Here is a 23,985-nt window from a genome sequence, read left to right as displayed (position 1 = left end):
GTGGAAGCTTGATGTCTCAGTGTCAAACAGGAAGTGGGAACCCAGCCAGTGCTGCTGAAGGGTAGTCAAGCATGAGGCAGAGGGAAAGATTTATAATTACCAAGGTGATTTATAGGATGTTTTCCCACAGTTGTTGCATGTAGAAATTTAAACAAACCCACAATTTGGTATGAGTCGCTTAAAACTGTCCCCACACATATGGATAGCACACTTGTCTTAATGTGCTATGTTTCTGTTTCCTGATAAAGTGCCGAGCATATTTCAGTGTACACAGTGAACCTATAGCATCTGAGGTTGAAAAAGAGGTCTGATGGTAGTAGAAAGTGGTGCATGTGTGTGCACGTGTATGTGCAAACACACACACTTCATTTTGAAATACAAAAGGAAAATCTCTCACTCCTATTAAACTTTATGAAATTCAGACTTCAAGTCCCTGAAAGTGCTCCTGTTCATCAGGGGGTGCGCACTAATATGCTGAGGTGACTTTGTGCGCATGTGAAAGAAACAGGAATTGGTTCCGGGTCGAAGTTCTCAAAACCTGTGCATGGTTGTCTCTGGACTGTGAGATAAATGGCATTGCTGCCTTCTTAGAAGCAACTAGAAATGTGTAAGGATTAAGAGTTGTGGGTCTAGCACACAGTATGTGCACGTGCGCGCACACACACACATGCACACACACACACACACACACATACACACACACACGATTTTCATGGTGATGCATATGCCAGGATGAGATGTAGGGAGATGGGTGTCGATTAGCTGTCCATAGACTGCTCAAAGCAAGCGCAAGCTGTGCTCACATTAGACAGATAGCCACATTGTCCGAACAGATGAACTGAGAATACACCAGTGTTACTGTTAGGATCGACAAAGTATGACTTAAGATGTTCTTGCTTAAATTCTGATTTTCCAGTTTCGTCACCAGAGTGATAATCAAGTGAATAACCGGCAGTCGGAAGTGCTCATCAACAGCAAGTAAGAAACTCGTTCTATGGGCTTTTAGTAAGAGCTCTGGGGGCTCCCAAACAGGTCTCAGTGACTGGTAGCTTTCTAGTTTAATAGTGTGTATTTCTGTCCTTCTATAATTTATTATAAATTAATTCTTTGGCAGTTTATTTTTATGAAACACAGGCAGGGGTTCTCTGTATATCTCTGACTGTCCTGGAACTCATTCTGTAGACCAGGCTGACCTCGAACTCACAGAGATCCTCCTGCCTCTGCCTCCCTGAGTGCTGGGAATTGCTATAATGCCAATTATAGGTTTGTCATATGTAGCCTTTTTTATCCTGAACTGTCTTCTGCTTGCTCCTGGTTTCAGCAGAACTTGTTTCTTTTATTTTTTCTTCCTTATTTGTTTATTTTTTAGACAGGTTTTCTCTATGTAGCCCTGGCTGTTCTAGACCTCCCTCTTCAGACCAGGCTGTCCTTGCACTCACAAAGATCTGCCTGCTTCTGCCTCCCAAGTGAAGGAATTAAATGTGGTTTATTGTATTTATTGATGTGCTGTATTGACTGTATCTTGTATCCCTGGGGTGAAATCATCTTGCTTATGGAAAATAATCTTCTTAATGTGACTTTGAGTTCAGTTGGAAAGCATGTTGTTGAAGACCGTGTCTATCAGGGAGATTGGTTTATGGTTTTCTTTTTGTCTGGTTTTGGCATCAGAGGTATAATGGCATCCTAGGATGAGTTTGGTAGTGTTCCTTTCCTATTCTATATAAAAGTTTAAGAAGTGTTAGTATTAAATCTTCCTTAAAAGATTTGTAGAATTCAGCAGTAAAACTATCCATCCCATCTATGGTAACATTTTGGGAGCCCAATTTTGTGCAAGTCTTGTGTAGATGAAGACAGTTCATGAGTGCAATGGTTGTGTCACCTCCAGAAGACATCTTTTTGCTACACATCTCCCCTATCCCCTGGCTCTGACATTCCTTCTTTCCTCCACTTCTGTACTGCTTCCTGATAGGCTCTTACACTTTCTGATTGAGGACCTGCAGTAACAACAAACTCAGACATCATGGATTTATCATGTCTGCTGATAATACACATTGAGTATGTCTCTGTGTATCTTCTAAATGGAAGACTGGGACTCTTGATCCCATGGGAGAATTGATACACCCTCCACTGAGTTACATCATCTTACTTTGATTGTAGTGGAGACTTTCAGTTCATACAAGGGAGAAGACAGTCTGAGTACTTTCTACCTCCAGCTACCTAAATTGTTTGTATATGGTCACACCATTGGGATCACATGTGATCACATTATGGTCCTATCATTGTAATCATATATATTCACATTATGGTCATACCATTGTGATCACATATGATCACATAGTCATACCATCATAATCACATATGTTTACATTATGGTCATACCATTGTGGATCACTTTATAGTCATACCATTGTGATCACATATGATCATATTATGGTCAGACCATTCTTATCGCATATGATTACATTATAATCACACCATTCTGATTACATATGATCACATTATGATCATACCGTTGTAATCATATAACCTGTATAAAGAGCTTGCAGATTTGTAAGGAAAACTTGAGAAGAATCATTTTGTTTTACAAAAACAATGTCAACGAGACATATTTTCATGAACTTAACAATGAATTTGAAAGTAAAGTCATGGGAAGAGTTTGAAGTGCTGTTTGGATGCAGTGAAAATACAAATATAAAATTTATCTTGACCTCTTCTTGCTAATTCATAATAAAAGTATTTCAAAATAAGTTTCACCTTCAAAAAATTACTTGCATTTTTACAAAGTCTTGTCTTGTTTATTTCTTGGGCAGTTTCTGTTTTTCAGCTTTGAGGACAGAAGGCGCTGCTTGCCAAAGGGCTGACTCCTGTGTGCAAGCCACAAAGTTGTTAGAGTTATTATAACAGTTTTCCATCATATCCAATGACTGTGCTGCATAGGTGGATTTTTAAGGGTTGAATTTCCAAAGGGCAACTGTTTCCCCAGATGAGGACATCTAGCTATAACAGGGAGCAGTCGCCTGTTCAAAGCTCTGCACACGGAGTCTTCAGTAGCAGCCCTATTTTCTTCTCAGGTTTATATAGCACAGAGAACTGTTAAAGCCCCTCAAAGAGCCACTCACACAATAGCCTTAGAGAGGGCGGAGGAGTTGACCTTAGCTTTTGTAGAGGAGGTTCATATCCCATACCCCTCAGCAAACAATATGAGATTCCAACTTTCCCCCACCTTAGAAATGTCTTCTGGTCTTTTACTCTCCTCCCCCTTCCGTGTTGGGGTTCAGTGTGGCGGGCCCATTGTCTTTTCTCAGCATCTGGGGCTCATGTGTGACCCCGCTTTGTCACTAAGTCTGGCTTGAGTCTTTCTTGGCTCCAACTGGATCCCATTGCTGTCATAACAAGTGCCCTTATTATGGGCGACGATGGGAGTTAAACAAACAGCAGATCCCGTGTAAGCTTTGAAATTTGGCTCATTTTCTTCTTTACAAAAAGTGATAGATTGAGGTTCCAAATAGCCTTTGAAAACCCAAACTCCAAAGACCTTAGGGATGTAAGAATATTAACTTTAGAAATATACTTTTGTTCAGTCTGAACTCAAGGCTGTCTACAGCAAAGCAATATCCTGATAGTATAAGATTGACTACTTACCCCCACCAGCATTTCCTCACTAAAACTGTCTATTATTGGATCATTCTGCCTTCAGTTCCCCGAGATACTCTTAAAGGGTTCATTTTCTCCATGAATTTTAAATTAACATATGGCCAATATACTACGGATAGAAACTGTAGAAAATGAAGAATATAAATAAAATATAGATGTTTTCTTGGTCTTGCTTCCCAGACTCATGTGATTCATATTTCATGCTTTTGCACTTTTCTGTTTCCTTTGCCTTTGCTGTTTCTGTTTTTCTCCACTGTGCAATGTTCTCTTTGGATACAATTGTGATTATTCTACATTCTACTGCCCTTGTAGCCTATCTGCCTCCCACCATCAGAACCCATGGGTGTGGCCTTATTTGAAATAAAATTGGTTTTGCGGTATAATTAAGTTGTTGAGATAAGATGATGCTGGATCACGGTATGCTTAGACTCAACCACAAGTCTCTTGGGATAGAGAGAGGAGCACAATGTGCCCCCATGAAGGCCTGTATTCAAGCTACCCAGCCCCATAGAAAGGAACTCAGGGGCCACCAGAAGCTATCAGGGAAAGCAGACCTCCCCCGTACACCTCCTCCAGCCTCTTGAGGGATTCTGTTTTTGCTGACACCTTGCTTTCAGATTTCAAGTTTCTGACACAGAGAGAATAACATTCTTCTCTTTTAGGCTACATATTCAGGGTGATTTGTTACTACAGCCCAGAGAGTGCCTATAGCAGGCTAGTGACTTCTAGATTAGATCTAAACACAGGAGAAGCTGGGAAATATCCTGGCTGAGAAAATGCCTGGCAGGTGCGACTGACCAGTTGTTAAAATAAGGAAACCCGGGGAGAGCCATGGATGGGGGAACTGACTGTTGCTGGAGGAATGAAATGGACTCTAAGCAACGGAGGAAAAATAGTACAGCATGGCAGACAGTTAAAGCTACCAGGCTGGCTTGGCTCTAGTCACCGGCATGGAGGGCAGAGATGGCCCATGGTGCCTGTACTACAGACCTTGCTCCCCTAGCAAGGCTTCCTAAACTGTAGGGCTGACAGTTCATATTCACCCCTAGTCTCATCTGGTGTCCTTGTTCCTTCCAGGCGTGTGTGTTCAGATTGGCTTCCCCTTCACACTACTAAATTTAAGGCTTCATTTTAAACCAAATGCTCTTCTGGCCGGCTGCCTGAGGATTCCCATGTGCAGCATTGAGACAGGCAGGGGGATGAGGCCCTTGCTTCTGGAGAGGGGGTCTGGAAACCATATGAACTGTAAATAGTTTTAGAATATAAAAAATAATGTTTTCTGCCAAAAGGAAAGAACTGTGTTCCCCCCCCCCCCCTTCTAGACTTAGTTATTAAGTGTCTGTTGGAAATTACTGGCCCTGATTGCAGTCTGTTCACTGTCTCTATCAGCGTCAGTGGAGGGGTGTCGGCTCTGCAAACACTGGCTCAGCAGAACTACGGTCTGGAATCTGGGAGCCAGGACTTAAATTGCTAGGTGCCGGATTTCGGAGGGAAATTTGCTTTCTTCCACATAATACATCCTGCTGAAATTTTAATAAACAAGTAGTATAGTATATATTTAAACATATAGGAACAAGACAAATTAAAAATCGGAAAAGGGACATGTCTCCTCCTCCATATGCTGTGGGCACCAGGGTCTGTGCTACTTTTTGTCCAGATGGAGAACTCAGCAAGCATCTAATTTTCTTGGTTGGCCTTTCTGCTTTTACACTCGACCCTTCATTACAGAAGGGAATTTCGAAAGACTTATTTTCCCTTGGGCATTAATTCATGCGGCTAAGGGATCGCTACTCTTCCTGCAGCCAGCCTGGCAGGGATGCCCGTTCCTACTGTGTTGGGGACTAACTGTTGCTTCTTCGTTTTCTTTCTTCATCCTCTCTCTCTGTACCTGCAGTGTATCCCTTCTTGCATCCCCTGTCGTTGAGTTCATTTCCAGGGCATTTATGCCATCCTGCTATCTGACATTTATCCTCTTATCTGAACGAATGGATGCAGCTTTCCTACAGCATCACCATGACTTTGAGCATTAGCTTTTAAAAGTCTGGGTCAATCTGTTAAGTGTGGAGATCAGTCTTGCACACCTGATTTCTAGTTTTCCAGCATATTTATCTGTTTTTTTTAATTTCTTTTTTTTTCTGTGACTTGCCTATTTATACTCATTATTTAACATTGACCCTCATTTCTTTGTGTTCTGTGAGGGAATATATTTTAAATATTGTCTTCTAAAAACATTCCTCCTGTAGAAATCAATAGTGTATTCTAGGGTGTTACCTAAAGGTTTCCGTTGGCTTGAGTGGCACTTCTCCAAGCTGGATTGGGCATTGCTGGATCACCCACATTCCCCCCTATTTCCTTCTCACAAAATAGCGCAGATCAAATACATTCCTAATTTAAAGCTTCCCCACCCACTCCTGCCAGAGTGGCCTCTGGCTAGTCTCGTCTTTCTAGCACCCCTTCCAGCCACACCAGAAACTGGCCTTCTCAGAACTCCAACACATTCTTTCTTTCTAGCTCTTCCCATCAACTTTTGTGCTGCCATGGCAACCGTAAATGCCACCGTAGTGCACAGCACTTCAGTCTAGAACTCAGTCCTCTTCAGCACTCTTCCTTGTCAGCCTCTTAAGAACTGATTGATACTGCAACCCCTTGCTTAGTTCAAGCTTGGCTGATAGTAAGGTGTTCCTTATATGTCGAATTCGGAGAACACATTCACTTTTTCAGCTAGCAGGGTGCATTCAAGGCACAGATTATTCTGGAGAATCTGGAGACAGAAGAATGAAGGACATGATCTATTAGAGATTCAGCTTGACTCTTTGAACATGCGAAATGTAAATCTGAAGTCTGTTCTTTATAAAAAAAATGAGCAATGCTGTTCTTCTCCAACCTGGTGTGTTTTGTGTTGTAGCCATCCACAGCGCCCCTCGCTTCTTGCTTTTCTCTGTGTTATCTCTCTTATACTGTCTTAGGTCTCACCAGTAAGAACAGGCATATGAAAGTGTTTCTTACATTTATTCCAGAGCTAACTGTGTAAATGCATACACACATGTGAATGACTATATATGCATCGCTACTCCACTCAGCAAATATCTCCCAAACTCACAGCGTGGCAGGTGCACCCCTACAGAAGCAAGTAGCCAGACGGCCTTAGCCTGCTTTCCAATGAGAAAGACAGTCATGTGAATAAACAATGTGATTTCAGGTTCCCCATGTCTGAGTGAATGGCTCCACCCCAAATGCACGTGTGGTCAGCACCAACTGGACTCAAGGGGTTAGTTATTGGGGTTGGATGCCCTGGGTAGTGGCTGGAGGCAGGGAGTTAGTGGGGGTGGATATGATGGCCTCTTGACAGAGGTAAGATTTTGTTTCAGAGGGAGATAGTTATGGCAAGATCATGGGTAAAAGTCATAAGAAGTGTAAAAGCCCAAGATTGGAAATGAGCTGGATACTAATAAGGTCCCCATCAATGCTGGGGTACTGGATAAAGGAGAGTTCTGAGGGGCTAACAAAGACCAGCTACTATTTTTATGTTTTAGACAGGGTCTCGTTCTATTGCCCAGGCTGTTCTTGAACTCACTGTGAAACCTAGGATAGACTCAAACTTGTGGTTAGCCTCCTGCTTTAGAATTCCAAGTGGTGGGATTACAGGCATGAGCAACTGTGCTCAGTCAAGATACATTTCTTATGAGTAATTATGAAGAATGCTAACTTCAGATTTAGGTTACGTGTCATGAGAGGCCACGGAGGCCTTGGACAGGGAAACTGTAGGGAAAACATGGACATTTCTCTGGTTGCTGCATAGATACTGGATAGCAGAGAAAGACAGGTTATATCCAGGTAAGATGGCAATGTCATAAACTTTGCTTGTATTAGTGAAGGCCGTAAGCATGAGTAGGATTATCTATCATCTATCATTGATCTATCACCTATCTATTGCCTATTTATCATCTATCTATATATCTTTAAATATCTATCAGTCAAATCTATCAATCATCTATTTATTTATGTATATATAATTTATGTGTATGTAATTTATCTACCAATTAATCAATCAATCTACCAATCAAACAATCAATCATCTATCTGTCTGTCTGTCTTCATCATCATCTTATATTTTTTTGTTGGATTTTCAAACACATAGGCACACAAATAGAACAGTACAATGAATCTTTATACACACACACACACACACACACACATATTACCTCCTGATAGCTGTCAACAACTTCTTGATATTTGTATTCATCCTCACATTTTTGGTTTTTTCATGGTTTAATTATGTATGCACGTGTGTGCCTGTGTGAGTATACACGTGTGTGTGTGTGTGTGTGTGTGTTTGTGTGCATATGGGGGCCAGAAGAGGATGTTGGATCCCTCGGTGCTGTAGTTACAGATGTTTGTAGGGCATACAGCTTGCTATGTGTGCATTGATATTCATACTCAGTCCTCATGATTTGTGGCAAGTGCTTCTACTTGGAGCTCCTTTTCAGGCCCCACCTCTTCTAGAGGACGAAACACGTGAGAGAGCGAAGAAAAAGGCAGCAAGGCCTTTTAGCCCATAGTCCGCTGACTCTGTTGTTTCTGGACCTGTAGTGAAACTTAGGAAACTAAGACAGGAGTGTTTGCAGGAGGAGACCACTCTCCTCTTCTTTGCCAGGAAGCAAAACTGGGGTATGGGTCTGGATCCTAATTGCCTCTTCAAGATTCCCCCTCAGTGACCTACCTTACTTTTGTTAGACCCCGTGTTTCCTTGCCTGTCAGTAGCACCACAGGCTGTGACCAGCTCTTTAATGAATGGGTCTTTGGTGGGTGTTTTAAACCACAGCAGGTAAAACAAAGTCACCTGAATCTATTGTTCTGGATATAAAGCAGAGAGAGTAGAGAAAAAAGAGCCATTAACCGTGATGAATAAAATAAAGTATTATTTATTTAGTTATGGCCATAGAATCCCAACTGTCACGAGAGAGTCTCTGGATTGGTGGCGACAAATCCTGATGGGAGAAAACACAAACAGTTACCAGGGCACCAACAGTGAGCCCAGATGGCTCCTTCAAGGCCTAACAATAAAAATCAATTTGCTATCCTTATGACAAAGTGTCTAATAATAATCAAAATAGCCGCAGCACTTTAGATGCATGCATTACTTTACAGTTTAGAAATACTTTTAAGAATTTGTCTCATTTGAGGGTCCCAAATGACATGGAAGATGACTGTTTAAGCGCCAGCTGGGTTTATGCAATCTAACAGATACTGTGAAAGGCTGTCAGGTGCCGGTTCACATGTCAGGGATGGAAACTCCAGTTTCAGACGAATTCTCTAGCAAAGTCCCATGGTTGATTAGTGGTAAGGTGTATGCTTTGTGGTCCTACAACATGTACTCTTTTTAGCATTTTACATGGTTTCTGTCATAAGTAGGAAGCCAGTATTTTATCCTTGGAGTACAAAATAAAAAAAAAAATTAACTCCAGCCTCTAATCCTCTCTAAACAGAGTTTTGTATTGTCAGGTATCAAGATTATTGGTTATTTTCAGAAGACAGGGTCCTTTAGTGGAATTTTCTAGTTTTTGTTTAAACGATCCGCTATGACTTGTCTATACATTGGGAACATGAACTTAAACGCTGTTTCTCCTCATAACAGAGGTGCCGAGGATACAAAACGGATGGCCCAATGGACAGATGTATTATCTGGTGCTCATGACCAGGGTGATTTATCCTGGTGCTGAGAGAAATGCGGATGATGTAATGGCTGAAGCCTCAGCGAGAGAGATATTTCACTTATGACCCCCAGTAAATCCTGATTGAAGTCATGGTTCTGAGAAGACAAGTCTAGAGGGATCAGCATAATAGAGTCCAGGCAGATAGTTTTCTGATGAGCTCACTGTACATGGGGGAAAGCTTGGAATATCCTGAGGACTGAAAGTTAATACATCCTTTATTAGACGATCCCTCAGCTCTATCAATTTTCTCACTGGACTACTGATGACAAAAGCATGGCCAACACTCTAATAGTGAGGTCATTTTTTGCTCTTCATTGGGGTTAGAAGAGTATCCATGTGCTTCAAGTCTTAGAGGTCGAGGATGATTTATATGTATCTATTTAAGAACCAGATTTATATTTTCCACTATTTCTAGATTATTAGATATATATAGTTTATACATAATGGCCCTTATAGCCCTGACATTAAGCATTGTGTATAGCTTCCAGCGATGATTCTGGCCATATTAGGGTGGTCTTGAATTCATTAACGAAAGATGACATCACATGTTGGTGGGTGGTCAGCTACTCAAGAATTTTACCCTCCGTTAGTCTGTTTCTGAGGAACTCAAGAAGATAAACATCACAATTTATTTTAAAGTGAATTAAAACATTTTTTTCCTTAGAAACTGTTTAGCACTAAATATGACTGCAGATCTAATAAGGAACAAGGTTCATAATCTCTTGGGGTTACTTTTAGTTAGATTTTGTGTTAAGAAATCAGGGATGTTGCGTCCAGAAACATTTGGTTCTCAGAGAAGAGCAAACCATATCAAACCACTGAAAGGTGATTTTTTTTTTATTGTTACTGCTGGCATGCCCCATTTCTACATTTTTAAGCAGGTCAGATATACTTAATATAGAAAGCAAAGTAAGATGAGCAATAAATGTAGATTTATTAATGGTATGTATTTCATAGCTAAAGCTGGGTTCTAGTTGAAGCTTTGCCACTTACATGTAAAGAAAGCTTTCATGGGGCTGGAGGGACGGCCAAGAGGTTAAGAGGACTGACTGCTTTTCTAGAGGACCCAAGTTGAATTTCCCGCACATACATGGTGGCTCACAACCATCTGAAACTCCAATTCGAGGGGATCCAATACCCTTCTCATAGCAACAGAATCAAACTAGAACAGCATGTTAAAATATATATGTAAACAATGAATGCATGGCAGATAGTCCTAAGGGTTCAGGAATGACATACACACCTTGGCAGTAACCAACAGGTATCTAGTTGGACTTAAGGCTCACTCAGCAAGAGGGAAATCATGCCTGGGACTGGAAACCAAGCCAACCACCCAGTGCTAGTGAAGTCAGGAATCTTAGAGGAGAACCTACAACCACTGCTTTTACTAAACCATCACAACCCCTAACTACACTCTGAATATTTGTCTTTATTCCCACAAGTAAGTGTAGTTTTCACCCCTCATCAAGGAAACTGAACTGTGCAACAAATGGACACTGTTAGCGAAAACCACAACTAATTAAAATACGCAGTTGTGGAGCCTGGGGCCGATGCAATATCTGCAATATGGCAATTCCACCTAAGGGTCAGGGAACACTGCAGAAGGGGAGGGAAGATTGTAAGAGCCAGAAGACCAGGGAATTTGCTGTGAGATTGCGTCTTCTAAGAGTGCCAGAAGTTAGAGCGGCGAAGTCTCACCAACGTGACTCCCTAAGCAGGAGCTCAACAAGGATGACACCAACGGCCACACTAACAATGACATGGGACAGCTCACAAGCCTCAGGACTACATGAAGAACTACAGGCTACTAAGGAATGCTGAGACTGGGAGGAAGAGTCTTTCCTAGGAAAGAGTACACTAATTGGTGATCCAAACCAATGTTCTGAAAACATACATACAAGTAACATACAGACTGAGCATATCGTATTTAGGCACATATATGTATATACATATACATGTACATATACACATGCAATGACAATTAATGAGAAAAAAGATCATGAATTTTAAAGAGAGTGAGGAAGGAGGTATATATGAGGATTGGGAGAAGAGAAGGAAGGGGAAATGGTGTAATTATATTACAATCTCAAAAAAACAAAAGAAAATGTTAAAAAAACTTGTATAAGAACACCTCTGTCTCAACACATGGATCTTGCCATGCACAAACAGGCTTCTGAACAGTCCTCTTTTAAATAATAATGGAACTTAGACCCATTTCACGTCAGCATGTTTAGACCTAGCTTCTCTTGGTTACACTATTCTGCTGAATATGTATGTGATAGCACTTAATTCTGCTGAACATGTATGATATATGATGAAATAATTCTACCATGGAATATTAGGAGTTTCTGCTGAGCTCTGTAAATAATGCTGCCCTGCTCATCTTTGTATGCCCATGTTTATGTTCTCAGATTATCGGCTCTTTAAAGTGGGATGACTACATCAAAGAATGTGGGTGCCTGAATTTTAAATAGATTCTCCAAATAGAGTAAAGATTCCCCCCAAAAAAATTAAAAAATAAAAAAAAAGATCCCAACTTCTCTGAATCCTAGGGTCTTGTCAAATTCAAGTTGAAACAGGACCCAGCTCAAGGGCTGTCATGAGGATTAGTTGACACAACCATTCATAGTGTTGCTATGTGCAACAACTTTAAATGTAAGATGATTTGCATTCCAGTTCCAGACTCATAGCAATAACGTTCAGGGTCCAATATCCCTCGTGTCACAAAGTGTGTGCTTGTGTGTAAAATAATTGGTTGTATCTGAAACTCAAGTGAGGGTAGAATGTGGAAGTGGGAGGTGTAGAATTTAGAAACGAAACTTAACATAGTTCTAGCTTCTCCTGAAAACAGACACTTTCCACAGAGACTGCAGAGCATCTCAGAAGCAATGTAGTTGCCTTAAGCTATGCAAGGTGTCCTTCTCTACTCCAGCATGCTCTCTGTCCAGTAGACAGTCCCCTGAGAAAGGGGGGAGTCCCCAGGAGAAATAAACAGTAATACTCTGTACCTTAGAGAAAGACAAGTGAGGTTCACAAGCCTTCTTCCGTTCTCACAGAGTCACCGGGCTAGAGACTACGGCCGAGCATGGCACTGAAAAAAAAAGTGTTCTAATTTTGGTTAGAGACAAAAAAAAGAAAAAAAAATGCTACAGCTGAGAAATTTCCAGAACAACATGTACTTGGATCCATATTAAAGAACAATCCTTTGAGCTCTTGAGCCAAATGACCCAGCAGGGTTGATAGTGGGAGGCGCATTTCACAGTCGGATAAATATTTAAATCTATTCTCCAGTCTCTAAACAGGTCCGTTGGGCCAGTTCTGAAAAGCTGCCCAGCAGAATTCACCTGGCTTTCTAGGGACACCTATCCTGTCCCAACAGTCTTTGCTTCTAGGAAGGGATTTCTAAGAAGCAGCATGAGGACTATCGACTGGAAAGCCAAGCAGCTTTGCATTTTAAGAAGTTTGTTTTGGAAGGCAGGAGCAATGGAGCAGTATCCAGCCACAGGTGGTCGGTTTCTTCCAGGCCTGTCTGGCTTTGGGCAACCCTGACTCACTTGTCCCCCAGGGCTTGATCCAATAAACACACTTGCTGGTCCTCCCAAACCCTTTGTAAACTTGAAGAGTAGGCACGGAACTCCATGGCACACACAAGCTTCAAAGAGAGTTTGCAGCTTGTTGACCCCTGTTCTGAGCCGCTAGACTTAGGCTGGTAGAATGCCACCAAAGCCACCTTCCATAGCAGCACTGTGGCTACTGGGTAGCCTTTCAGGCATTCTTTTGCCACCCATCTTTCTTGTCCTCTATATAATTTTCCTCTTATTTGCATTTTACCTATTGCCCTAGACTGCTCTCTTTTGCGCTATCGTCTCATTCATTTTTGTCTTGCGTTAAGTGACTTCTGAGATAATGGTAGTGCTGTTTACTGTTTTTGTACTTGCTAGCGGAGAACTTGAAAAGAATGCAAGTAGTTGGATTTTCCGAGACACCACAGAGGTGGCATCAAGCTGGCATCATGGCTGGGTTCCACAGACCCTCAGCCAAGAGTTAGGCATTTTGAGCTTTGTCTAGGTACGTCACTACTTCGCCGGATATCCACAGACAAATTATTTAACCTCTGTGACACCCACATTGCTCATTGTTTGTGAATGCATCCCTGGAATTTCCCATTTTAGCAAAGGCTCATCTGGTTCTTCTGCTCTATTACGGCATATGGATATAACCTTTGGTTATACTTATTAAGTCTTCTGCATTGCTGAACAAAATATTTCTGTTCTTTTCTCAGGTTGCAGAATGAAAAATGGATGAACGTTAAAGTTGGAGACATCATTAAATTAGAAAATAACCAATTTGTTGCTGTGAGTATTCACTATTGCGTGACTCGATCTCAGATCAGCATAACACACACTGAAGTATTTGCATTTGCAAATTTACTAAATCTGTAATAATCTAGAGTCACCAAGGAAGGATTACCATTATGCAGTATAAATTCTCAATTATAAATATTTTAAAAGACACTGCTTTCAGTGAAAGGTGACTTGGATGATGCGGAGAATGCCATAGAGTAATGCGAATTCTCTCCCTGTTTGTTGCCTTAAGGAAACATACAAATACAGAAAAATTTAAATCAATATTTAAATTATTTATGTAAATAAGAGTTTTAAAAATGCTCCTAAGTACCCTAAATGGTTTGTTTTCATACACTTTGAATGCTATTTCTTAATACTGCAATTAGTGTTCTTAAATGACAACATTTTAGAAAACACTAAAGATAAAATTTATGTTAGAATTCTGAATTGATAAAAGGTGAGTTAGTGAGGATTTTGCACATCAAATGCATCATAATTTATATTTTCAAGCAATCACTTTTTGCAATTTCTTAAGTAAAAGTTCACTCACTAAAATGTAGACAAATAATTACAGTTAAAGTCAAATTTAAGGTGATAAAAATGGTACAGATCGGAAACTAAAAATTAAAATTATCATAGTATAAAATAAAATATCAAAATTATACTTTAGATCACTTATGAAAGTTTTTGAGTTGTGTGCAATTTTTCTGAACCAAGCTATATTGTTAAGGTTGTGATATTTTATGATGGAAAAATATGGCCCTAAAATCTCTTTAAAAGAATAACCTGTTGAGAGTGCTGGACACGCCCTCTCAGAATCAGCCTTCCACCTTTGTTTGCACCTGTCTGTGCCTGCAGAGTGCAGAGGAGCATGCGCAAACCCTGCAGAGTGCCCAGGATCATGCGCAAAGCCTGCGCAGAGTGCAGAGGAGCATGCGCAGAGTAGTTTCCGGTGGATTAGCCATTTGTGGACGAGTTGATACTTCAGGTGGCTTTTTACCTGGCAACCTTAAGGTTTTGGAAAATAGCTGGGAACCCAAACAAAAATAAGCAAGAGGTTGTCAGGGCAGCCAAAACAGAGGTCTCAAAGTCTCTGCCCCGTGGCTTGGACTCCCTCAAACATGGGATGGTCTGCTAGGTTCTCATTTGTAATTGATTTACTTTGATATCATGTGACTTAAATGACATGTCTGGCTTATTTTCCACTCAGTAAAGATTGGGAATATAGCAGGAGGAGGTGACACCTGCTAGAAGAGCATCTTCTGTAGTGGGGTTGAGGTAGAACATTAAAGGAACTGGATGGGAGTCAAGTCTCTGTTTACTGTTGCAGTGCCTCCCTTGAAATGGGTCCCGGGAGGCAAACGTAAGAATGTATTTTGAAGTCAATTGTTCTATATTCAAATGCCTGTGTATGACCCGTGGTTTCCACGTTGGGCACAGCAGATGTTAGGGAGAGAATGCTTACGATCCTCTCATTTCCCTGATGGAGGGATGGCACCAAACCCACACTCCCAATACCTTGCATCTCTTCATCTCTGCCTCTGGCAAAGTACAAACAAGAATCTTTGGTCCACAGTCCCAAAGCCCAGACTCTAACTGTGTTATCAGCAAGAAAGATATCATCTTTTAAAACTCTCTATTCTTCTCTGCTTGACTCTTTGGTTAAAAGAGAAGGAGACAACTGTAGTAGACCCTAAATTGGTCTTTTCTCGAGATCTGTGAATATCACTCCCCAGACAAGCACACCCGCTTTCCTGCAGGCCCTAACTCCAGGCAGCAGGGAGGAATACCAGTCATCTCTGGTGATGATAGTGCTTTGTCTACAAAAGCTTTGCTTGCTTCCCAAACTATTCATAGGTGTGGAATAGCTACACACGTGCAAACCTTGAGTGAGATGACTTGGTTAAGAGGCACTGAGTTATTTGGGGGAAATTGGGAGATGTTCTCCTTCTCGGGATTTTTGCTGAGTGTTCTGGAGAGACTGCCTTGGGACACTGTCAATCCCGTCCCTCCACCATTCTTGTCAATGATAACTGAGAACACCTCTAAGGGAGTTCTTAGGAGTGGGGAAGGGAAGAGGGAGTGGGCAAGGAGAGGAAGGCCGGAGATAGCACAGGCACTGGCAACAATAGAAGGTACAGGAAGAGGTAGGAAGGTTGGTATCCAGGAGACAGAGTAGGAACAGTGAGATAGGGAGGCTTAAGGGTAGGTTAAATGTGTCTCAGTCTCTGGGAAGAAGGGTGACAGCTGGTTGAGGAACTTGGCCACCAGGTGGCGGTGGCACCTTGGTTGCATGTTCTGAGAGCTGACCCTTGGTTACCAGAAAAGCATTCCTGAATATTGCAGCATTTTCTATACAGAGTTTTGAAGCAAAGTAGCACCAGGTACCAAAGGCATCTTTATTTGTGCATTGTAAATACATGATTACAATTAGGGCATTTTAGATTTTTTTAAAATGATTCTTTTATCCCTAAGATGGAGAGTCACAGCCTCAAAGAGTGTTTGCTGTCCTGTCTTCTGCTGGAACATGTTGAAACTTAGATAAGTCACTCAGGGTCAAGATGGATCTGCCCCTCAGTCCAGATATTTCCTTTCTTGGGTCAGGATTAGGTAAACTTTGGTCCAAGAGTGGCTTACATTTGGACACAGTCTCTGTGTAAGTTTCTGTGGGACAGACTGAGGGGTTCCTAAAGCAGTTTATGCCTTGACTGGCTTCTGTGGCAATTCCTCCAGTGCTGGGGAGGAATCGCCACAATGTAAATGCATTCATTCCTCAAGGAACTGTCACAGAGCCTTCATTTAGACAAAGCTACACTCATTTTCCCCACCCTAATGTTAGTTGATAATTTAAATAACCTAGACAATTAAATGAGTAGATTGATTTTGAACTTAACACCTAAGACTTGGAGATAAAGGAATTACAATGCTTTTCAAAATAAAAAAAGATTTTTCGAGACTTGAGCTGTTAATCATTCAGACATAGGTAGAAAATCATTAGGCTAAAGTTTCGTAACAAGCTGCTGAAACTTAAGTCAGTCAGTTCTTTTTAGATGAATCCTTCAGAATTATATGTATTTTAAAATAAAAATTCAAATTCGAGGAAGAAGGTTCCCCAACTTGTCAGAATTCTAGTACCGAATGATGATGTCTTTTCTAAAGCAGAATGGACTGTGGAGATGCAAGCCGTGTGGCGTCTGAGTGGTCCTGTCCGCTGTTCCCAGGCCACTGTCTGTGCTCTTTGCACGGGCTCCACGTTTTCTGCTGTTTCCCGTGTTTTACTGTTGTCCTCATCTCTCCTATTTGCTTCCATGCCGCTCTTGTTTGCTTTTCTTTCTTTTCTCTGCTGTTCCTTCTGTTTCATCTGCCTCTCCTCACCTCCGTTGCTCTTTCCCTGCTTCGAACAGTTCATATGCCAACACATAAGGAGCGTTAATTAGCTTAGTTATTGAAAAGAGATTTCTGCTTCTCATTAGAATTGATTAAGTCCAGAAAATTAGAATTTACATATGACTTTCAAAAACATCAATGTAAATCACTAGTAATTTGCATGTCGCCTGGAGCCCTGCTCCTACCATGATGGTCCATGGGCATGACAGCAGGGGCAAAGGGGTGGGAGAGCCTGCCTCCCTCCTCACAGTTGCTGAGGCTCCTTGGCTGCCCAGGGGTGATGCAGGAGGGAGAGGTTTCAACAACCCTGATTTTTCTTTATTTTCTTAAACTTATTTTTTAATTTCATTTTACATTTTATCCTCAGTTCTGCCTCCCACCCCTCTTCCCACCCCCTCTTGCCTTCCTCTCAGTTCACCTCCTATCCACTCCTCCCAATGGGTAAGGGCTCCCATGGGAAGTCAACAAAGTCTGGCACATTAAGTTGGGGCAGAACCAAGCTCCTTCCCCCTGCATTAAGGCTGTGCATGGCATCCTACCATAGAGAACGGGCTCCAATAAGCTAGTTTATGCACCCGGGATAGATCTGGGTCCTACTGCCAGGTGCCTCACAGATAGTCCAAGCTTCACCACTGTCTCCCACATCTGCAGGGTCTAGTTCAGTCCCATGGAGACTCCACAGCTGTCAGTCTAGAGTTCCTGAGTTCCCACGAATTTGGCTCAGCTGTCTCTGTAGATTTCTCCCTCATGATCTTGAGATCTTGACCTCCCTTGCTCATATATTTCCTCCTCCCTTTCTTCAATTGGATTCCCGGAGCTTGGCCTGGTGTTTGAATGTGGATCTCTGCATCTGGTTCTGTCAGTTGCTGGATCAGTTGCTGGGTGAAGGCTCCATGATGATATTTGGGGTATTCACTAATCTGGCCTTACAGGGGAAGGCCAGTTCAGGCACCTTCTCCACTATTGCTAGAAGTCTTAGCTGGGGTCATCCTTGTGGGTTCCTGGGAATTTCCCTAGCACCAGGTTTCTCCCTAACCCAGTGTCTCTCTCTTTCATTACTTTCCCACTCTATCCCTCTCCCCCCTCAACCATCCTGTTCCCTCTCATCTCCCCTCCCTTCCCCTATACTGTCCCCCTCCTTTCTCCCAGTTTACCCAGGAGCTCTCATCTAATTCCCCCTCCCTGGGCCATCCATGTGTCTCTCTTAGGGTCTCCTTATTACTATCGTCTCCGAAGCAGTGGATTGTAGTCTGGTTATCCTTTGCTTTAATCTAATATCCACTTATGAGTGAGTACATACCGTGTTTGTATTTCTGGGTCCGGGTTACCTCACTCAGGATGTTTTTTTTTTCTAGTTCCATCCATTTGCATGAAAATTTCAAGATGCCATTGTTCCCCCCCACCTCTGTGTAGTACCCCATTGTGTAAATATACCACATTTTCTTTATCCATTCTTCAATTGAGGGGCATCTAGATTGTTTTCAGTTTCTGGCTATTATGAATAATGCTGCTATGAACATATTTGAGCAAGTGTCCTTGTGGTATGAGTGTGCATCCTTTCAACAACCCTGATTCTTAAGGTTCTCTCTGTCATGGTTTCTCAACCAGGCCGACTTGCTGCTCCTGTCAAGTAGTGAGCCACATGGTCTCTGCTATGTTGAAACAGCTGAGCTCGATGGGTGAGTACTAAATCAGAGCAGCCGGTTGGCTGCCGTGTAACCTGAGTGTCTTCAGAAGAAAGAAATCTTATTCTTTATTTTCTTGTGAAACAGAAAAGTCTAAATTGTAAAGTCCCTTGTTATTTATTTACTTGGCAGTCATTTTGAAACAGTTTTTCTCTTGAATTTATTTGGGAAACACTGGCTTTTCCCTTTAGCACAAACACTATGCTAAACATGTGAACATGAATGAGCTTACCCTTGGACTATTCAGCAAGGTTCCTTTTTGGGGTTTTGTTTGTTTTAATTTAATTTTCTAAGGAAGTGAGAGGGTAGGAATCAAGGTTCCTGAGAAGAAAGACTGAGATGGCTTTGAAAGGCCAGTGACACACAGAGAGAAGAGAGATGAATATAACGCAGTTTTGACGCTGGCTTCGAGAGTCCAGCTACAGAGCACTTAGTGGTCAGTTTCAGAGGTTTCCATTGTCCGGCTTATACCATTGGCTGCTCACTTTGTATAGGATAGGAACCATCTCTCCATATGTGCGCGACTCAGATGTTACGGAATCCTGATGGAGGTCTTGTATGAGACCTACTGCAGAACTTGAAGCCAAGGGCCAGATAGCTTGCTCAAGCTGATAAAGAGTGGGTAGTAGGACTCGACCAGACAGCAGGAGGCACACTGTGTTAGCCAGTGCCTGTCAGGTTATTGCAATGTTGAGATACTAGAGCAGTTCAGCCTGTGTAACCCAGAGGACAGGTTCAGGCACAGCTAACGCAGTGCTAAGAGACACATGGCCAGCACTGAAGCCATTCATGTACCAAGGGAGAATGAGCCTCCAATCAACTGTCCACTCCTTCTCAAGAATCTAGAAAACAGCAAAATATACCCCAAGTCAAAAGTAAAACCCCCCAAAAAACTCATACGAAACAGGACAAAATGAAACAACGGGACTGGATTGGTTCTCTGAAAATATCAGTTCATCCACAAACCTCAAGAAAGGCTGACAAAGAGCAAGGAAAGATGGGACAGCCTAGCAACATCATTAACAAATGGTAAATGGACAAAGCCTCCTGAAAACAGCAACTGGACTATGAAGACACACTACAAACAGCTGTATACACGTCCACTTGACAACTTAAAGGAAGTGACCAGTCCTCAAAAAGCACAGACTATGCACTCACTATGGAATGGAAAACTCGACTAGCCTTATAACTCATAAGGAAATTGAATTCAAATGTAAGGAATAAAACTATAAGAAATTTAGGCAAAAACGTAGGAGAAAGACTTTGAGATCTGGGCTAGTTCAAAAATTGTTAAATTCGACAAAGAAGAGTTACAGAGAGTGGAGACTTCGCTCAGTGCTAGAGCACTCCCCTAAGAAGCACAAGACCCTGGGCTGGTTTCTTCAGGGGGTGAGTGGGTGGAGATAGAGAGCAACACACACACACACACACACACACACACACACACACACACACGAGAGAGAGAGAGAGAGAGAGAGAGAGAGAGAGAGAGAGAGAGAGAAGGGGGGGGGAGCGTCTCCTGAATTACCTTGAATATATACAAATGCTTTAAGACTAAAAATGTAAGCAACATTAGTTAGAAAATAGGCAAATGGCATTGGTAGACACTTAGGCAAAGCGTCTACCCAAGCACACGAAAAGGTACTCAACATCTTTAGTGACGTAAAAGTTAATGCCACAATGCTGTTACACAGGTCCATAGGAATGCCTAACGCCAGGACCGTGACGCTCCACAGCTGGCAAGGGTTTGGAGAAGCACAATTCCCCTCACATTACTTGAGGGCGTGTAAACTGCGATGCTCATTTTGGAAAAATAATTTGTCAGTTTCTTAAAAGCGAAACATAAAATTACCGCATAACGCAGCAAGTTCAAACTGAACTTTTATTCAGAGGAATAAAGACTTACGTTTACATAAACTCTATAGTGAATACTTAGGGCACACCAGGAAGGAGACAACGTGGATCTCTTTCAAGTGAATGGCTGAGTAAATTGGGGTGCGGTGGTCTACTACTCAGTAACACAAAGGAACAACTTATTAATAGATACAGTGACGGGGCTGACGGGGCTGATTCTTCAGAGAAAGTTGCCAAGCAAAACCAGCTAGTCCTAAAGGTCACATGGCTTCCTGGGAAACAGATCAGTGTTTGCTGAAGAGGGAGTGAGGGAAGAATTCCAGGGAAGCTGGTGTGTCACCCCCTTTCACACCAGACAGGAGTGATGGCCATATGGTCCCCGCTGGCCACTAGCAGCAGAGTCTGCTGTCTGTCTACTAGATAGGTGGTCCTGTTGAGGAGAGCAGTTCGCTGGGATCTGCCCAGGGTGTTGGTTGTGCCATCCGACACCCAAGAGTTTTCTCCATTAAAATTTCAGCTACTCTAGAAGTAGCCATGACTGTCTTTTGCAAACAAAGCTCCACAGACAGCAGATACTGGAGTGACGTTGGCCTCCCTTTGGCAACAGTATTCCTAGTTCCAGTGTGTTTTATAGCTCATATAGGATGTGTGAGTAGGTTCAGACAAGGCCGTTTTTCTTCTGTGTTCTTTTGAACACAAATGCAAAGCAGATCTCCGTGTTGTTACACAGGTGTGCTGTGGGTGGAAATCCTAGACACACACCTGCTATGATGATGTAATGTGGGGTGTGTGTATGTGTGTGTGTGTGTGACATTCAAAGCCAGGCTCTGTGGAACCCGTCATTTATATTTTGTGTGCTGGCCGCTACACAGTTGTTTTAGTAAGAAGTTGTTGTATTGTTCTGTGTAATGGTGTATTATTTGTATTTTAATAAATAAATCTTGCCCAAAGAACAGAGACAAAACTAAAGTCACTGGAGGTCAGGGAATGATGGCACATACCTTTAATTCCAGGATTTTGGAGATAGAGGCAGATCTATGATGATCTCTGTGAATTCAAGACTACCCTGGGCTACACAAGATCAGTGCAGGAACAAATGTAGGGTTTTTGGGTCCTGCACCTTTAATCCCAGTACTAGGGAGCCATGCCTTTATTCCAGCACTAAAAGGAACATAAAACAGGAGGAGAGAGAGGCTTAGCTGCTTAGTCTGTGGTCACCCAGCCTTGGTAGAGGTAAGACTTCTCTGGTAGCTTGACTGCCTTGTTTTTCTGGTTTTCAGGTTGAACCCCAGTTTCCGTCTCTGGGTTTTTATTATTCGTGCTACAGTTAATGTCCAAAGATTCATGTCATGCCTTTGATTTAACAGGGAAACAAATCTGAAAGTCCGTCAAGCACTGCCTGTCACCTCAGAACTGGGGGCAGATATTAGCAGCCTCGCAAAGTTTGATGGTAAGTGCTTTAAATGCACAAAATAGCTACAAGCCAGAAGGAAGTGCAGCAGCAAATTATCTGAGATTCCATTTTCATTTCTCTTCCTCCTCCTCCTCCTCCTTCTCCCTTATTAGTGGGAGGACATAAATTCTGCGGCATTAATGGCTGTCATTCCATGCGCTCATGCTAAAGGCAAGCATGGCTTTGTAAGTCACCACCTAGTTCATCCTCGTGTCTTCTTTTGTGGATCTCATGCCCTTCTGCCCACGGTGCCCTTCTTTTGCTGGCCCTTTGCTTCCTGGAACAGACTTCCTTGTGCAGACTTGCTGAGGGTGAACAGGTTGGCATTTTAGTTCCAGCTCTAGGTCTGGCTTTTCATCCAATGGCTCTGTAACAAAACCAGGGCATAGATGATGACTCATGCAGATAGGTCTTCTGCCACCCAGCCTTCTCTAGTTTGCATAATGGCATACCGTTTAGATTCAATGAGAATCTCCAAGTTACAGCCAGCCATCAGGTGCCTTAAATTTTTGACCATGTTCTCAGCATCATCTTCATCATTGCCCTCGCTGTCATGGTCATCATCATCATTTCATTCAACCCAGACCCGCTTCCTCAGCAGGTCCTTGCTTCTCCATGTTTCTGCCTGTATCTTGTGCTAACATTATTTTCTTAAGAACCACGGAAGCCTCTAGAGACCAGCCACCCTAGATAGCTGCATGTTATGGTTCCAGGACCACAAAGGAATTCCTTTAAAAGTAAAGAGAAAGAGACACTAATTGTAGCGTTTTCCCATCACGCTAGGGAGTCTGAGGCTTTCCTGTCACCCCTCAGTTGTCTTTAACATTCCTCACTTGCAAGTTTGGTTTTGGAGATCACTATTCCCACATAGGTTGCTTTGATTTATTGAAGAGTCTTACGAACTTAAGTCTACTCTTCCGAAATGTTTTCTTTGGAGTTTATTGAGAGATAATGAAGATAAAGGATCTTGGCAATGCCCCTTGAGTTAAAGGCCAGGCAAGTTTATAATATGAATCCTCTCCAACACACATTTCAGAATATATATGGTTTGTGCTTGGCATCTGCTTGTAAATTCTGCCTGGATTATGTTAATATTTTAATCTCTCTTAAATGACTGTTGCTATAATAAATGTTTATAGAAAAATATTCTTCCAAATTAAGGTTTAATTTAGAGGAGTAGCCAGGAAACTTTGAATAGCCCAAGAAATATTTTGATTAGATTAAAACAAATTGCAAATTTTCTAACCAAGTAATTTTTTTTCAATGAATTGTTACTGTTATGTGAATCCAAGAAAAGTAAATTGTATTCACGAATCAAAATACTTCTTAAAATACTTGTGTTTGACTATTTATGGAGCCCTAGGAGGGCTAAATATAATCTGCCATTATTCACTTCTTCCCTGGCAAAGCTGCACCTTTCTATGTGTCTGCCAGTCTACAGTGAGGCATAAATCTAAGAGCTTTAGTTTTCTTAACCACCAGAAAGCATAAAATGGTTGTTTGAACTATTTCCTTCCACTACATAGATTTTGGTGCAGGTAGCCTAGACTACAATGCCATTGCAAGCACCCCTGAGATCTCAGTGGTGTGAACACAGTAAAAGTCATTTCCTGCTCATGTCCATTCTGATGTGGGCGGGGCAGATGAGCCCATTTTGTAGCCATGGAACTTGGACAGAGGGTAAAGGTGAGGTCTGGGAGACACTGTACCTTTTATCTACTTTTTTGTCTTATATTTCATGAGCCCAGGTGTTACTGTAAGGAATGTTAGGCAGTAACAAATGTGGCTATTTGTTGAGGGGTGCCTGACGTATGGCTGTTTGTTGAGGGGTGCCTGATGTGACCACCTTGACTACCATTCTTGCCACATCTAACCCTGGCATCTTAGAATTT

At 42.0% G+C, this 23,985-nt stretch overlaps 1 protein-coding gene across 1 annotated transcript in view; it reads left to right on the top strand.

Annotated features, from left to right (window-relative positions):
- Positions 1–23,985, top strand: part of Atp8b4 (ATPase phospholipid transporting 8B4 (putative)) — a 151,978-nt gene that overhangs the window by 24,228 nt on the left and 103,765 nt on the right. The window contains exons 5-8 of the mRNA XM_041679239.1: positions 917–978; positions 13,651–13,723; positions 18,710–18,780; positions 22,008–22,090. Of these exons, the coding sequence (XP_041535173.1) occupies positions 917–978; positions 13,651–13,723; positions 18,710–18,780; positions 22,008–22,090 (289 nt within the window). The remainder of the gene's footprint in view (positions 1–916; positions 979–13,650; positions 13,724–18,709; positions 18,781–22,007; positions 22,091–23,985) is intronic.

This window comes from Microtus oregoni, unplaced genomic scaffold (assembly GCF_018167655.1).
Source record: "Microtus oregoni isolate MIOR12 unplaced genomic scaffold, Mior012 000031F_ref0000149, whole genome shotgun sequence".
Classification (NCBI taxonomy): Eukaryota; Metazoa; Chordata; class Mammalia; order Rodentia; family Cricetidae; genus Microtus; species Microtus oregoni.
Note: the sequence above shows the minus strand (reverse complement) of the source record. Positions and strands in the feature narration are given on the sequence as shown.